General features: G+C 52.4%; 1 protein-coding gene across 1 annotated transcript in view; it reads left to right on the plus strand.

The window, feature by feature from the left end:
- Window positions 1–203: 203 nt before the first annotated feature.
- The window catches only part of SIM1 (SIM bHLH transcription factor 1), a 49,324-nt gene continuing 32,716 nt past the window's right edge, over window positions 204–16,811 (plus strand). The window contains exons 1-8 of the mRNA XM_052783739.1: window positions 204–999; window positions 11,675–11,757; window positions 12,781–12,870; window positions 13,005–13,113; window positions 13,224–13,309; window positions 14,458–14,657; window positions 14,769–14,875; window positions 15,778–15,925. Coding sequence (XP_052639699.1) covers window positions 825–999; window positions 11,675–11,757; window positions 12,781–12,870; window positions 13,005–13,113; window positions 13,224–13,309; window positions 14,458–14,657; window positions 14,769–14,875; window positions 15,778–15,925 — 998 coding nt within the window. The 5' untranslated portion in view covers window positions 204–824. The remainder of the gene's footprint in view (window positions 1,000–11,674; window positions 11,758–12,780; window positions 12,871–13,004; window positions 13,114–13,223; window positions 13,310–14,457; window positions 14,658–14,768; window positions 14,876–15,777; window positions 15,926–16,811) is intronic.

Below are 16,811 nucleotides of genomic sequence, written 5' to 3' on the forward strand. Positions count from 1 at the left end.
GGAGGAGACGGCGCAGCCCCGCCAGCACCGAAACCAGCCGGTAACTCCTCCGCCTTTGCCGAGAGCCGGTTTCTGCCTTGGTTTCGTTCTGGCCATGCAGTGCATACCTGGGCCGGGAGTGCGAGGGCTGTGGGAGGAGAGTGCGGGGCCGGGTCTTCTACGGGCGCGCTAGATGGGAAAATATACTTTTTTTGTTTTGTTTTGTTCTTTCCCCTCTGGTGGGAGAAAATACTACACCCGCCGGAGGGTGGTTGTTGATTATTATTTCTCGCGGCTCCGCTGCGGCGTTGTGTACCGGCTCTCTCACCCCAGGACTGCTGTTGTCTTCACAGAGGCCCCCGGGAAGTCACCCAGCGCCCTGGGAGGCAGAGCACGGCCGGGCGTTTCGGGCCTCGGATTGACAGCGGATCACGGGAAGAAACGGGATTATTATGACCCTCTTCCGAGGAGCTATGCTGCCCGCCATGAGTAGGAAAAAAGGCCAGAAATACCTCATTTGGTTGCCGTGTGGTGCCGCAAGCTTCTAGCTTTTTTATTTTTCCTGCAGTTGGTTGGAGTCTCTGAGCTGCATTGGATAAATGCCTTTCCCATCCGATTGACTCTGCTTTTCAGAGATTTTTTTTCTTTTTTTTTCCAAGAACATCTCTCTGGTCTTCAATACTTGTTTGTGTTTTACACAACTGAGCGGTTTTTCAGAGTAATGGCCGCGCTCCGAATCACTGCCTGATGCTCCGGAGAGATGAATTGCAGCTGAAAGTTTCCCTTCCACCTTTGGATGAATCTCTGGAGTTTAAATTGTAGGAAGGAAGGGGGAAAAAACCACGATGAAAGAGAAGTCCAAAAATGCTGCCCGGACTAGGCGGGAGAAAGAAAACAGTGAATTTTATGAACTGGCGAAATTACTACCCCTGCCCTCCGCTATCACCTCTCAGCTGGACAAAGCATCCATAATCAGACTCACCACCAGCTATTTAAAAATGAGGGTGGTTTTTCCAGAAGGTAGGTGGGAATGCCTATTCGCCTCTATTTCCATTCCGATCCAGGTGTCGCTTGTCGCTTTTACTTAAAAAAAAAAAAAAAAAGAAAGAAAAAGAAAAAAAAGTAAATCGCATGGGGTGGTGTGCTCGGAGGCCGGGTGCTCTCCACTGTCACTTTTCTCTGTCGTAAATACTTTCCCTTCAGTTTCTATGACAGGTTTGGTTGGGGACTTTACGGTGCTTTTGTCAACACTTGAAGGCACTGAGCTCTGCTGCGTGTTCTGCTAAAGCAAACACGGGTTTTCTTTTCCCCCAGTCTCCCAGTAAGATGTGCATCCCCCGCCAAGCACGTGCGTGGCGAAAGAGGGGACGATTCACCCCTATTTATAGCTATACTATGGGGGGAGTTAATATATGGGTAAATATTTACATAAGTCTATGCAAAGTCCTAAAGCCTTAGTTCAAGTATCGAGCAAAGGTGCGGTTTACAGGTACAGCACAGGCGTACAGGCGTGCTCACACACACACGCACAGCCTAAATAAATAAGCCAAGCACACCGAATCGCATCAGGAATGCGATGTGTCTCGCTCTGGGGATCATTAGGGCAGTTTGAAGGCGTTAATCGACCTAGGAAATTTTTAACGGGAGTTTTGTACTCTGACATACTCAATCCCCCTGCCCACCCAGCGCTGCTGCAAGCCCAGCGTCCGAGTCTGGGCCTGATTCTCCTCCACGGTCAGGCAACAGTAAAGTTCACGTTGACTTCCACGGCAGCAGCAACAGTCCTGCCTGTCTAGCAAAAGCAGACTTAAGCGTCCTAAAGTATGTCTTGCTTTTGAGTAGAATTAGGATTTAAAGCGACTGTCCCGGGGCTTCTAGATCGGCTGCCAAGAAAAACAAAGAGCATAGAAAGTTAAGAGGGTCGGAATAAAGTTCTCCTGTGTTCTCACTCTATTGCTTTTATAAGAAGCAGGAAACAAAATCAAAAATACTTCAGTAATCTTGTATTTGGATCAATCAATTGAGATATCATCTGCATGAAAGAAAAAGTATTGAGCTCTTTCCAACCTGTTAACAAAATTTGCTACATCTTTCTCTGAAAAGAGTGTGTTCATAAGAAATGGTATAATATAGGCATGTCCCTCCGTGTTTTCTGTCTCTATACCTCGCGTCGGTCTGTCGGTCTGGCTGTCTATTATGTTTTACAAATCAAGAGCATGTATACGGCCGGTTTGTTTGGTTTGCTTTTTTTTTTTTTTAAACTTGATTAAGTCTGTGAACTACTGGTCCTAATTCTACTTCTTGAAAGTAAACATGCACTCGGGCAGTCGTTTGGACTGGAGGAGGTACCCCCACACACCCCCCGGTTACGTATGAACGCTTATACCTAGAGTCCACAGCAGTAATTTCCAATCCAGTGCATCTCGCAACAGTTTCTCTAAACAACTTTCCATATCTCCGAGTCACTTAGAACCAAAGAAGGGGATAAATGAAACCTTTCAAAAAATAATAATAATTAAAGCCTTCATCAAGCCACTTTCCTCTTCTATGTGATCTGCCACCTTGAAGATCATTATGCGGGACAGTCCTCTGTTTCAAAGGAGAGCGAGCTGCCCTTTATACTGTCAGCGCATACTTTATAAAAATGAAGCTATAGCAAACTCCGGTGCCCATGATGTTCCTAAAAGGATTATTAGCAATGATTTGTCAACCCCTGCGGTCTCAGTAGGCTACCTTTCTGCGTGATTTCGAGCAGGTCTCGTCAATTACTGGTGCCTATGTAGCGGGTTGTTTGATCAGAAGAAGCATATGGTGTTGCTTGTAGGCTGTGAGTAATCACGGGAAGAGAAGAATAGCTGATCCCCGTCCCTCGGTGGCAGCGCAGGATGTTTGAATGCCCTGGGGAACCGTGCGGCGAAGTGCGCCGGGGCCGGGGCCGCTGCCGGCCGCAGCAGATGCTAATTTGAGCGCGGAGACAGAGGGGGCGGCTAAGCGGGGGCTTCGCAGGCAGCACAGCCTTCGCGGCCTAATTAAAGGCAAACTGTGAATTAAAAAGGAAGGCAGCGAGCAGGCACGAAAGGGCTGGCCCCTCCGAGGCGCGCTGCCGCGGCAGGCCCGCGGCATCCACGCGGGACCGCCGCGCTCCCCACCCCCTTTCGCCCCCGAATCCGCGCATCCCTGCGCAGGGCCGCGGGCCGGGCCGGGGGGGGGGACACACACACTGCGGGCTGGGCGCGAAGGCCGGAGAGCGGGGGCCGCGGCGTGGCGCCGGCCCCACGCGTGCTCCCTCTCCCTCCCACGCACTTCCGAGGAGGGGGGAGCGGGGAGCGCACCCCGGCACCGCGGCGGAACGGCGGCTTTCCCTGCGCTGGCCGGTGCCGCGGTCAACCACGAGCGAGGGGGGAGGCGAGGAAGAGGGGGACGCCCCTGGTCTCCGGGTGCCCCCGGCCAGAGAAAGAAGTCATCGCTTCGCTGGGAAGGGAGGACAGGTAGTGGCAGCCAGGGAAACGACGCACCCGAAGAAAAAGCCTTTCCGAAAGGAGGAGGCAGGGTAGGGATGCTGGATGGATTTAATGGGGGGTCCGTCTGCTCGTTTTTCCCTGGGGAGGAAAGCGGCACAAGCCTCGGGACAGACCCGATGAGTCGGCCGGAGGGCTGGAGGTGGGCAGCAGGAGGCTCGGGACCACGGCAAAGTGTCACGTCGTACATTTAAAGAGATCTTGGAGGAGTCAGCACAGAGAAGCGTTGTCTCTGTAAGAGCGAGCTGCCCTTCCAGTGTAACTCACACCCCCTCTCCCCGCTACAAGAGCGAATTTCCATCTGCCCGGAGAGTGCTTCCATAGGGGCTGGTTGTAAATAGTCACGTACAGAAAGATATACACTCCTCATCGCCGCGCACACGCGGGACTGGGGCACAGGCGGAAAGAATCGGTATGCATTTCTCTGCATATTTTTACGTCTGCAAGGTTCCTGTAGCGAGAGAAGGTGGGTAGATTTCGGGTTCATTTTGGAAACAAGAGAGTTTCCTGGGAGTAAAATGCCAGGAGAGTCACACGCAGAATAATCACGGTACCGTTCCCGTCTCACTCCCAGAAATCTAAACACAAATCGGTGACACCGAATAAACTTCATAAACCGAGCAGAGATTTTCCAGCGAGCTCCCTCTCATAATGGCTCTGTAATTCTCACAAGCTATTAAAACGCCTGGGTTGTTCTCTCTACCCCTGATTTCACTTTACCAGGTCTCCAGCAGACTAAAACTGTCAAGGGCGAAAAGTGTTCAGCGGCTTAGGTAGCTTGCACCGTTTCAGTGCTAAAACCCTCCTGTCTCAGGAGGAGAAAGACTATAAGACATATAGTAGTTTTCGGTGATCAGACAGCTTTTGGAAAGGCTGAAGATCTGCTAAATAGCTAAGGACAGTAAGGAGGATTTTTTTTTTTTAAAGCAGAACTTCCTAATAAAATCACTCGTGAGTTAACATTTATCTATTTAAAAAAACCCCAAACAAACCCTAAAATTGCAATTTAACATTAAACAGTTAATAGCAAGCAACGTAGCCTCAAAAAATATCTGGAAGAATCTCCGGGATGTTGAAGGACTAAAAGAGTTTTCCTTCAAAAAAGATCCGGTCTCAATGACTAGAGGGGTAAGCCTTCACTGACCCTCGCCAGTACCCAAAAGTGAAGGGAGAAAACAAACAAACAAACAAACAAACTAAAAAACCCAAGTGGCGCAATAAATAGATTTTTGTTTGTTTGTTTTTATTTGGGTTTTTTGTTTTGCTTTTTTAGTTAGGAATATTTTAAGGGTCCTATTCTCCTTCCGCGAACAGAGAGGGAAAAGGAGGGTTTGCAGTCTCTGTCCTAGCAGGGATGGATCGTTTCGGCGCGGAGAGGCGTTCGCTTTCCGAGACAAAAGCAGAGGCTCCGTTTACGTAAACTTCACCGAATCAGGATGGTTAACATTTCAATATTGAAACCCTTAACCTTGTTTTATTTTAAAGGGGAAAGAGATCAGCAGAAAAAAAAAAATTCCCTTTCCCACGTGGATAGGTGATTTAATGTTGTTTTTCTTACTGCTAAGGGAAATGATTGAGCATTAGGTTTCAGTGTTTATTTTCTTACAGAAGTTTTTCTCATTTAAGCTGCAGTTTACTCTCCACGCTGCCTCTCTGTTTAATTCCAGTTTTGATGTGAACTTAACATGTGAAGTGCAGAACTAAACTACTAGCATGATCGTTGAAAAAGCAGAATTATGTGTTAGAAAGAATGCTAAGTGAGATGAGTGGGAAAAATCATACTTTCTTTAGAAACATCCTCTCCCTTCTCAGCAACATATGACCGTTTTAATGTTGGAGGATATTTTTCAACTTGCATATAAATAGCGTGTGTTCGCAAGTGCATTGGTGCAAACTCTACCTTCCCCAATTTCTTCGGAATAAGAGCTATTTGAATTTGCGTCTTCTGTAGAAGTGAATAAGTGGTTGGCGCTCTAAAATTTCCCTGATTATTTCCCCCCCCCCCCCTCTTTCCAGTTTGGGCATGGTTCCGTTTGTTTGCATTTCAGACCGCAATTCCGTTACCCCGTGTGTGCCAAAATGCTATTTCTTTCTAGAGTGAATCAGTCTCAGCATTATTTCCACTACCGTTTGCTTAACAGGGTTGTTTGTTTAGTCAACAGGACTTTTCCTCTCTCTTATTATTATTTTTATAAAGAAAGCGGGATGCTAACTTATCTCTGCTTCAAATGAACACATGTGATTTACCGAGATAATAAATCTTTACAAAACCTTGCTAATGGCCTCCGCAGGCAGTTGGAAATGAGCAGCATTTTTTTTTTTTTTTTTAACTTAGCTTATTCCATTTCATCTGAACCCTCCGACGGCGACCCACTCCTTCACAGAAGCCTCATTTGGCCGAGATTTTGAGTTATCATTAACCACTGCCTGTTAAATTAACTGAGAAATCGGCCCTGTCGGGCGTTAGGCGATGGCAAAACGGAGCGCTGGCGGTGGACTATTTAATTAAACGGTTAATCGAATCAAGCTAATTCCTCGATACAACATCCAGTTGCCTTTTCGCTTGCCGGTGACTAGGGCGTACAGCTTCTGTCCCTGCGGCTCCCGCTGCTGTTATTTGTCATTTTCCCTGGGCAGCGAGGGAAAACGACCGCCTTGAAGACGGGGACCGAGCTGCCCTGCCTCCCTCTCCCCAAACAACCGTCCGTGCCCGGCTTCTCCCCGCAGCAGCTGCAGGGAGGGTTATAGGGCAGCAGCGGGGCCGGCGAGGGGCGATGGGGAGGTAGGAAAGAAAGATGCTGCTTTACTAGCTGCGCACCGGGGCGAAACGCCCGTGCCCGCCGTAAAGCTTTACGAGCGGCTTCGCCGAGCAGGTTGCACGAAGCCGGCGTGCGGGGACGGGAGGGGAGAGGGGCCCGGGCCGCCCCTCTTCGCCTGCTCCCCCCGCCCGCCCCAGCGCCGCGGGGGAGGCTGGCAGGGCCCGGCCTGCCTCGGTGCCGCGGGGAAGGGGCGAGCCCCGGGGCGGAGGTGGCCGGTGGTCCCGCATCCCTCGCCCTCCGCGGGGTCAGCATCCCCAGCGGCGCGGGCGGCGGGCGAGCTGCCTCTCCTCTATCTTTAATAAGCAGAGAGCGGCTGTTGAAAGGGCAAAACAAACGCAGCGAAACAAAAGCGAGCGGAGACGTCCTCAGGCCGCGGCCCCCGGGAGGCGGCGGGGAGAGCCCGGCAGCGGGGCGGCGAGGGCCGCTGCCCGGAGGGGGAGTTCGAAGAAGCTCCTGGAAAAGAGAAACGCGCCGTGGAGCTCCTTGGACCCGCCTTAAGCAAGAGTCCCCGCTGCTGCCCCGGCGGGCCGGAGACCAGGGTGGCCCCGCAGCAGGGGGGCTGCCTCCGGGCGAGCCCCCTGCGCCTCTCCCCCTTCCCATCCTCAGCAACAGGAGAAAACTCTGCCCGCGGGGCCCTCGCTGCGAGGCAGCATCCACCCGGCGTGCACGGCTTCCGTGGGCCTCGCACCCCTACCCTCGCCCGTGGGCCTCGCCGGGCCGTGCGGGGCGGTGCGGCCAGGCAGGGCGCGGGGGCCAAGTCCCCGGGGGGGTCCCCAGAGGTTCTCCCACCCCCTCCTGGAGGTAGCTGCCCCTCAAAGCCTGGCCCCCCAAAGAAGCGGATCTGGAGGCTCTCCACTACGTGATTTTTGAACGAGGACGTCAAACCGCCCGTTCTGCCGTTGTTTTCGCTACCGTGAATCCGGATTGCGCTGAGATTTCATGACGGATAGTCCGTTGGGGAAATCGTAGTAACCGCTTTTAAAAGCCGGCAAATCAACACAAAGTAGATGAGGGCTCGCATCTTCTGGCCACCCCACCCCCACCGCCCACCCCCGCCCCCCTTTGCTATTGCCAGACAAAGGAGGGGGTCGAGGTGGGTTCTGCGCTGCAGATGCTCGCAGAGGGACAAGTAACCCGGAGATCAACCAGGGCCGAGGAGCTTCCCGGGCCTCCTGGAGTCTCACTTCCCCGCGCCTGCCTTCCTCCGTCTTTGCCTAGATCAAATTAGAAATGACTGAGGAATCTCTTCCCCCTTCCGTGGGACAGAGGAGCTTCTTGCGACAGTATCGCCACTGGGTAGGGACGATATCCACCCAATCCCTCCATTGGCTGCCGGCATCAAGGCTTGCATCAATCAAAAGATGAGGGGAAGGACAGGGCCAACGCAGCCGAGGGCTGCGGCGCTGGCCGTGAGCCTGGCTTGGGGGGCAGGCTGTCGGTGGGGGCCGGCTTGCCTAGTGCCGGGGGTGGGCACGGCTGGGGAGAAGGCATTTCACACGGCCTCGCCGGCGTAGCTATCCCATGAAACCGACGGAGGTGCTTTTTGATGTGGAAAGCGCAGTGGCTTTCCATTGGGAAATGCCGAGCGAAAGGATGAGTCAGCACGCTCGCCCCGCGCAGGATGCGCGCGGTCTCGGCGCACGCTGTTAGGTAACGAGGCTGTTGTTCTCAAACTAAGCAAGAGCCTGGCTAAAAAGCTTTTTGTTTTTTTTTTTTCTTTTTTTCCCCTTCTGACAGCGGACGCTTTCTTGTGCCCCAAATTGTTTATCTTCTTAGAAAAAAAAAAAATCCTCGAGTGGAGGAGATTGTTAGGTAGGAGCCTATAATCTACATTTTGTCAAGAGTATCAAATTCATTCCGAAAGAAAAGCTTGATCCATTTATTTTTGCTGCTTGAATAACACAGCTGGATGATGCCTTGAGCTTTCTCTAGACGGTTGCTCATCATTCATTCGCCAAGAACTGGCCTAAATGGTGCCTGTGGGATTAGGTCAATTTTAGTGGATCTACTTCGCCTCATTTGGTTACTAATTGGTTTCTTGTTTTATAAATCGAAATCTCATTTTCAGGAAATTACAAAACCCATGCAGCCAGTCCATTGAGGTAATCCGTGGGTCGGGGGTATTTAAATGGAAATGGCTCTACGATGCATCAAGTATTAAGCAACAGTAAAACTTCGCCTCTATTTCCAAATGAAATGTGAGCTCGCTAGCTCCTTAGATCCATAATAGATACATCCCTTCTAAGGCTACTTATGTAAATATGATAAAGCAGACCTTGGTGGGGGAGGGGAAGCAGGGAAGAAAGCAAATTTTGTCTGCTAAGGTTAATGTGGCATATCTTGGAAATCTTCCAAAACAGATTATGTTTTGCTTTGTCTTCGGCCACTTTAGCTGGGAAAATCCTTTGCCTAAAAACGATTTAGTTATCCTTCCCCTCACAAAGCTGCTTGTTTCTATTCCAAACCTATTATGCTACTGGCTCTCCAAATTACAAGAGAATCTTTAGATCTTGTTTCCAAGCGTAATCCTGAAGGAAAAGGGAGAGCTGATTTCCTTGTTTTGTTTTAAATAGACAATCAAAGGATTTGCAGAATTTTCTGCGGTAGGTCAAGTGCAAGAAATCACAGTTTGCCCCCTCGATAAAAGGAAATTGGATGTTAAAGCGAACAGACAGGAAAAAAAGGGGGGGGAATATTAATAGAGAGGTTTTCTGGTATAATCTTTAAAAACAGTATTTAAGGGACATCAGAAGAGCCCGTCGATTTGGGAGAGGCTGGGCTTGGCAGTGAATAGAAATAATCTCCGACTTGAAAGTGCTGAAACATCTGGAAAGTACAAAGAATCTCTCGTGATAGGATTTAAAAAAGACGGTACAGGTAGACAAGTGAAAACGTTTAATTAGAAACCATTAACAGACACAACCCAGCAACGCGGGGTTTCCACCTGAAACACAGCGAGGAGTTCAGCGCCCCGTGAAGAACCGCCTTCCCGGGGGGAGGTTAACCTGTAATGCCCATGAGCTGTTCATTAACCCGCCGGGGTCGGGTTATTTTCCCTTTTAGAAGAAGAATAATTAGAGCCGTAAACTTCGATTAATAAGCAACTTAAATCATAGGCGGGGAGCGCGGATTTAGTCCGGAATACAGAAACCTGTCATTCACATTTCCCTCTGGGTGGGGGGACGTCGCAAGGAGCCGCTTTGGCCACCCCTGCTCTAACAGGCCGTCCTGGCTCCCCAGCAGAGAAACCTCTGAGGGGCTCGGGAAAAACAAATATACAGCTGTTTTTTTTCTCTTTCCCTGGAAGCTGTGCAAGATTTGCCAGCTCCTTGCTGATTTCGGGGGGGGGCGGAGGTGACTCTCTGTCCTGCCGGCTGGCTCCTGGGGCGGGGGGGGGGACGACACACAGGACGACAGAGGTGCCTGCGGAGCCCCCGGTGCATCCCCCGCGGGTCTACCCGCCCCGGAGGGCGCAGGGAGGAGTGAAGCCCAGGGACTTAGGAAAAAGTCACTGGCTCCCCGCTAATTAGCGTGGAGGAATTAATGGGAAGGAGCCTGTTTCTGGCTGGCACACTGGTACACGCTGGGGGCTGCGGGATGGGGGTCAGGCCAGAGAGATGCCCCTGCCTTTGTAGCACTGTGAAGTTAAGGAGAAAGAGAGAAGCGTAGGAGCGGTGAAGAGACAAGTTGACGTGAGGAGGTGGACGAGGAAGGGGGGAGAAGGCAGGGACAGGCGGGGACGAGAGGGGCTCGTCGCTCGCCGCTTCGGCGGTGGGGAGGGCGGGCGGGCGAGGGTCGCCGTGGGATGCCGCGTTCAAACAGCGCGGAGGAAATCGTTAGCTTTGTTTAGACCGGCAAACACCTAGGTGAAGCCGGTCAATAGCGAGGAATGCCCGCGGCTGCCTGGTGTCGCAACCTCGCCCGTTTCCTTCGAAATAGCCGGGAAACGGGGTCCTGCCTTCCCCGAGCCCGCCCTGCGGGAGGGAGACCTCGCCGGCTGGCCTCTCGCCTCCCCTGGGCGATCTGCACCCCAGCCATCAATCAGGATTTGTATTTTTTTCCTCCCTTTTACTTTATCTTAGTGTCTGTGCGTGTCAGGCTGAGCCTTATTTCACGGCATAAGCGTAAAAGGTTTTAACTGCCCCGTTTAAATTATTTCAGCAGCAACACTGTGAAAAGGCATCGCCCGTAAATAGTTTCACTGCTGTGGAATAATTTCCGTCTGGCTGTTGTTCCTCCTCACTTTGCATAGGAGAAAACAAGCGGCGCCTGAAGCGTTAGACGGGTCCGGAGGGATTCATTTCTGGAGGGGGCTCTTTGGAGGCAGATCATCCCTGCCTGCAGACACCCAGAGCAGCGGGGAGGAGGGATGGCGGGGAGGGAGGTGAATCCCGGAGCCCCGGCTTCGCGGGGCAGGAGGGAGGACGGTCCGTGCCGTCGGACAGTGACTTGCCTGGGCCGCCCCAAGGTGCCCTACCGCAGCAGTGAAACCGCGCTGGGCTTAGCGACAGGTAGTTTGCTTTTCGTGGGCTTGCGTGGGGATCACTAAAAGGGAGAGCGTTTTAACACGGGGCTCGGGGAGAGCTGGAGGAGTCGCATCTGGTCGCTCCTCTCTCCCTCCCCAAATACGTAATTACAAACCTTCCAGGTGAGAGGGCGGTGGGCCCGAAGAGAGAAAGAGGCAGGAGGTCACAAATCAAACTGGAAAGTGATCTCTGGCGAGCAGGGGGTCTAAGCCCATCCTTATCCCTCCCCGTCCAAAGCCTGCTGGCTAATTACCCGTCAGGTTGTGGCCGAGCTCTGCCTCCCGCGGGGGGAGGAACCCCCCGCAGGCAGCGCTCAGGAGCTGGCCTGCGCGAGAGGTTTCTCTTCCCCGGACACCGTCGTGCCTCCTTAACCGCATCCTTCTCTCGACATCAAAGGCTTCCCCCAGCACACCTCTCTCTTTCTTTTTAAATAGCTCTCGGTGCCGTCCAGGAGCCCTGCGGAGGCGTCAGGAGAAAAGCGCTTTCCCTGAACTTCGAGGAGCCAATTGCCAGTAGCCGAAGGCAGCACTAAAAAGCCCTTTTATCTGGCACGCTATCTCACTTAGGTCTTAGGAATGAACTTCACCGTTAACTCAAAATAGATATTTTGCTATTCTTCTCTCACGGGAGTTAGGTCTTTAAAAAAAAAAATATCCACAAAAGAGGCTTCTCTGCGCAACGAAATCATGTCTAGTTTTCCAAAGATCATATGTATACACGTTTTAGAGCGAATACGAGCAAAAAATCGAAAAAAAATTCCTCTCCAACAGGCCAGCACGAGTCAATTTTTCATCTCCTCACCTCACTTTTTTTGTGTGTCTTAAATAAACAGGACTTGGAGAAGCCTGGGGCCACTCTAGCCGAACCAGCCCGCTGGATAATGTTGGACGGGAGCTGGGATCCCATCTTTTGCAGGTACTGGCCTGGAAACGACAGCCATATGGTATTAATGATTAAAGAAATCATTCCCTCTTCTGAGCTTTTAATTGCCACCTTGACTAATTTTTAACTGTTCACGTGTTTAATAAAAAGGGGGACGGGAGGGGACCAACTTCAGGAATACGAACCGTCGCGGCTGAATGTCGTGTGTTTTAACGGGGCTGTGGTTTGGTCCCTCCGGGTCCTCTGCCCCAGCATCGTCCAACACAGGGTCCGCAGCGAGGGATTCACAGTGTATCCCAGTGATGGCTTTTCCCCAAGTTATTAACAACGTGACAAGTCCCGTCCATGTGCTGAAGCTCAGGGTGGTGTAGAGACAGGGGGAGGCTCTAGGGATAGGTTGGAGGAGGCTGTCCTGGGATCAGCAGGCACAGAAATGGGCATAGACACAAAACGGGTAGGACACATTTGAAAACTCACGGCTGCCTGAAATATTAAGGAGTGTTAGCTGTTACTGTCACCGTGCATTTTTGGTGGGGTTGTGTGGCCTTTTGGGAGCCTATTCTGCTCTCGGCACACCCAGAAGTCCCATCTTTGTCTGCGGAAATGTGCCTGATAAATTCTCTTGTCCCTTATTTACATTACTGAGAGTTTTAGAGCCTCCTTGCTCACTTAAAGTCTCCTTAGCAAATATCCAAGCGTTAAACCCCCAGTGACATTTGAAACGGGATAGAAATGTTCAGGATTTCTGGGACCGACATATTAATCACCAGGACCTCTTCTTAGGTACTTCCCAGGCACTTTGCATTACTTTTGAGCTCGGCCCCTCTGAGAACTGGGTTGTATCTCAGGTGTCCAGGAGATTTAGATGGATTCTTGTCCAGGACTTGCCCGTTTCCTTCCATCTTTTTGAATAATCACAGCCTGGACAGGGATGCCTGTTTGCTAAAATAATCCGAGGGACAGGTACTTCATGGAATCTCTCTGTCTTCATGGGTGGCTCTATCTATCTACCTATTGATATATTTATACTTCCCACCCCTCAACCCTTTTCTGCAGACGTTGGATGGTTTCATATTTGTCGTGGCTCCGGATGGCAAGATCATGTACATCTCGGAGACCGCCTCGGTGCACCTGGGCTTGTCGCAGGTACGCTGGGGGGGCCGCTAGCCCCCGTGCCTGCCTGCCCCGGCCCCCGGCTGACAGGGGAGCTGCGTGCGGGGAGGGTGAGCGGTGCCGGCGATGAAGCCCTTCCTCCCCCTCCTCCTCCTTCCCTCTCACAGGTAGAGCTGACCGGCAATAGCATTTACGAGTACATCCACCCCGCCGACCACGACGAGATGACGGCGGTGCTCACGGCCCACCAGCCCTACCACTCGCACTTTGTGCAGGGTAAAGTACACGGCCCTCCGCCCCCGCTTGGCCTGCGCGGCCGCGGAGGGCACCGCGCAGGGGCCGCGGAGCCCGCGGCTCACCCCACCTCTGCCTTTCCTCCCTCCCAGAGTACGAGATCGAGAGGTCCTTTTTCCTGAGGATGAAGTGCGTCCTGGCCAAGCGGAACGCCGGCCTGACCTGCGGGGGCTACAAGGTGCGTGCCCATGGCCAGGACCCCCCCGCCCCAGCCTTCCCGCGCCCCTGCTCCGGCAGCGCCGAGCACGCAAGGAGGGCGGTGAAAACGGGGACAGGAGTGGGGACGAGCCCTCTGCCCGCGGGGGCTGTCCCAGCCCGGGGCTCTTTCATGTGGTTCAGAGCCAGGATTTCTCTCGGAGTTTCAGGTTAAAGAGCTCAAACCACAAAACCAAGCAACCGAGCTCCCCGTGGGGTTTTTTGTTTTATTTTGCTTTTTAAAGTGAACCTCGCGCAACCACTGACGTTCCCGAGGTGTCTGTGGAAGCTGTCAGGTGACACAATGAGAGCCCTGGGTTAATTTATTCCTTTATTGGGTAACTCGGCAGCTTCAGGGGCAGCTCTCCAAGCCAAGGGTCTTGCCCGGGTGTTTCACACGGTTCTGCTCAGGGCTCCTCGGCGGGGACAGCCCCTGCTCTCCGACCTCGCTGCTTTTGTGTCAGCTGCACAACGCCGAAGAGCGGTGGGTACCTATAACCCAAGGAGATGCTGTGCCACGACGTGCCGTAGAACATCTGTTGAACTTAGCCCGGGAAGAAACACTCTAATAATATAGAAGTAAGGGTGGAAGTACATAGCACTCATCTGCAAGGATACGTTTAGGAGACATACCTAAATCTACGTCCAAAGATACTTTCTGGCTACGGATAGCTCTATCTGTATAATAGACATAGCTTACACATGTGACATACGCACACATGTAAACTCTTTCTCTCACACGCATACACTCTTCATTACAAAGTTGTAACTGGCTTGGCACTTCCGCGTCTTTCCTTTTTAGAAGAATAATAAAAGCGTAGTTAGGAGGTGGTCCAAAAACCACTTAAGTCAGTGGAAAAAAAAATCTCGTTGACTTTAACGGGCCTCAGATCAGTGCTGAGCTTTCGTATGGAAAAAAACCCAACCCAAACAGAAAAGCAGAAAACCGGCAGACGGTGCCGCTCTGCCGGAGCGGTAGACCGGGGCAGCCGCTCCCAGGCACACGGAGGCCGCATCGGCACCGGCCGGGGCGGGCGGGTCTGTCCGGGTCTCCTCCGCGGAGAGGGACGCCTGCCACAGCACCCACCCACCCTGCTAGGCAGCCCCCGAGCTTCCCTGTGTCTCCGGCAGGTCATTCACTGCAGCGGGTACCTGAAGATCCGCCAGTACAGCCTGGACATGTCCCCCTTCGACGGCTGCTACCAAAACGTTGGCTTGGTCGCCGTGGGCCACTCGCTGCCGCCCAGCGCCGTGACGGAGATCAAGCTCCACAGCAATATGTTCATGTTTCGGGCCAGCCTAGACATGAAGCTCATATTCTTAGATTCCAGGTAGAGCCGGGGTTATTTCCAAATCTATTCTCCTAGCCCATCCCTTCTTCTCCCCAGGCCTCCTCTCCTGTCCTCTCACCCACTGATATTTGCTGCTTCTGTCTCTTGCAGGGTAGCTGAGCTAACAGGTTACGAGCCCCAGGACTTGATAGAGAAGACCCTTTACCACCACGTCCATGGCTGTGACACCTTCCACCTGCGATGCGCGCATCACTTGTGTAAGGAGATGACGTTCTTATAGAGACTCTGCCCCTTGCCCCCCGCCTTCTCCCTCTGCAGATGGACTTTGGGTTTGCTAGGGTTGACCTCTAGGTCGGAATGGGCAAAGCCAGCTCACTGGAGGGGAGAATAAGCAAAATCTGCAGCAGGTTTTAATGAGATAAGTCGTTAGAGACTTGAACTCCGAGCTGGAGGCAGGAGGGAGATGGAGGGGATCGGCAATGAAAGGCTGTTTTGCCCTCCTCGGCTCCCGCTTGTAGGACAAGAACTCCCCTGAACAAACTTCAGGCGCTCAGTTCCCTTCAAATTTCGGTTAGGAAAACCCTTTTTTCTTGCTCCAAAAAGCCACGCCAGTGAAATTCAAATACTTTTGTTCCACCAAGTCTCACAAATCTTGTCTGTGTATCTAATATTGACTGCAGTAGTGAGCCTGATTCGGAGAGCTGTTCTTTATTCTATTTTGATATCATGATGACATTAATACATGGATAGATGAATAAAAAGGATATTAATTTCCGGTAAGTTTCCTTACAGAAAGTGTAACGAGAAGAGACAAAACCCGAAGCCAGATTTATAGAATTAAATCTCGATGACGATACGGCAGGGTGGGGGGATTCGACCCCCCCGGTGTACTTACCCTGCCCCACCAATCTCCCCGAACAGGCTTTGCTAACGAGTGGGAGAGGTCACCTCTGGTCTGGGGACACCCGGGGGTCTCCGCCACCCTTGCCCACGGGGGTTTCGGTCCACGCCGCTTCCCCATGGGATGTTAAGGGGTTCCCAGCCCCTCTCCTCGCCCACGGGGGCCTGGGGGTGGTGGTGGTTGTGCACCCCCTTCCCAGGGCCGATCAAAAGGGAGGCGGGAGCCGCGCTGAGGCTTCTCCCCGCTTTGTCCCCGCAGTGCTGGTGAAAGGGCAAGTGACCACCAAGTACTACCGCTTCCTGGCCAAGCACGGCGGCTGGGTGTGGGTGCAGAGCTACGCCACCATCGTGCACAACAGCCGCTCCTCCCGCCCGCACTGCATCGTCAGCGTCAACTACGTCCTCACGTAAGTCAGCCTGGGGGCCGCTCCACGTTGCGCGGGGCCCAGCCGAGCCGAGCGGGGCCGGGCCGAGCCGAGCCGAGCGGGGCCCAGCACCCGGCGGCGGGCACCTGCCTGCGCGCCCCACTCAGGGCAGCGCTGCGGACCGGGCCCGGCGGCCGCTCCCGCCGCCTTCCTCTCCCCCCTTCCCCGATCCCCCTCGCTGCCGCACTGACCAGGGCAGGCTCGCCAGGTCTGCTAGGAAACACACTGAACACTTTCATCTAGATGAAGGGTTTCCCGTCTGCCTGTTTCTTTCTCTTTCGAGAGGGGAAAAGATTTAGAGGTTTGTCACCCACATATTTTGCTGCTTACCCCCCCCCCCTTTTTTTTTTACAGTTTAAATGCACCCAGCATTAAATAAAATTTAATGCAGCGTAAAAAAAAGGTTTCCACGTACGGAGTTATTTATACTCAACAAACAGGACATCTGTTTTTCTTTTCAAAAATCTGGGGTTTGAAGTTCTTAATTTCATCCAGAGTCTCTATCAAAGCTCCGAGATTTCTTTTTTGTTCTTGGAGAGCGATCTTTACAGTGAACCACAAAGAAAGTTGGTGACCAGAAGGGTCAGTTAAACTTAAAAAAAATTAAAATAGAATAGAATTAAAAATCAGAGGGACTGCTGAGATACCATATATCTCGACGCATCTCCTTGTATTTGAGTATTGCTAGGCTGTGCTCTAGCTATGCTGCTTAAACTGAAACACAGAGGCCCAGTGAGCGAGGAGAAGCTCGTTCCGACGATTTTGAAGTGTTTATCACGGTGATGGTTAGCATCTCCTCCGGACACGGCAGTAGCTGCTGGCGGCAGCACTGATGCTTCATTAGCATCACAGGGCCGGTCAGGTCGGC

Source organism: Harpia harpyja, chromosome 3, assembly GCF_026419915.1.
Source record: "Harpia harpyja isolate bHarHar1 chromosome 3, bHarHar1 primary haplotype, whole genome shotgun sequence".
Lineage (NCBI taxonomy): Eukaryota > Metazoa > Chordata > Aves > Accipitriformes > Accipitridae > Harpia > Harpia harpyja.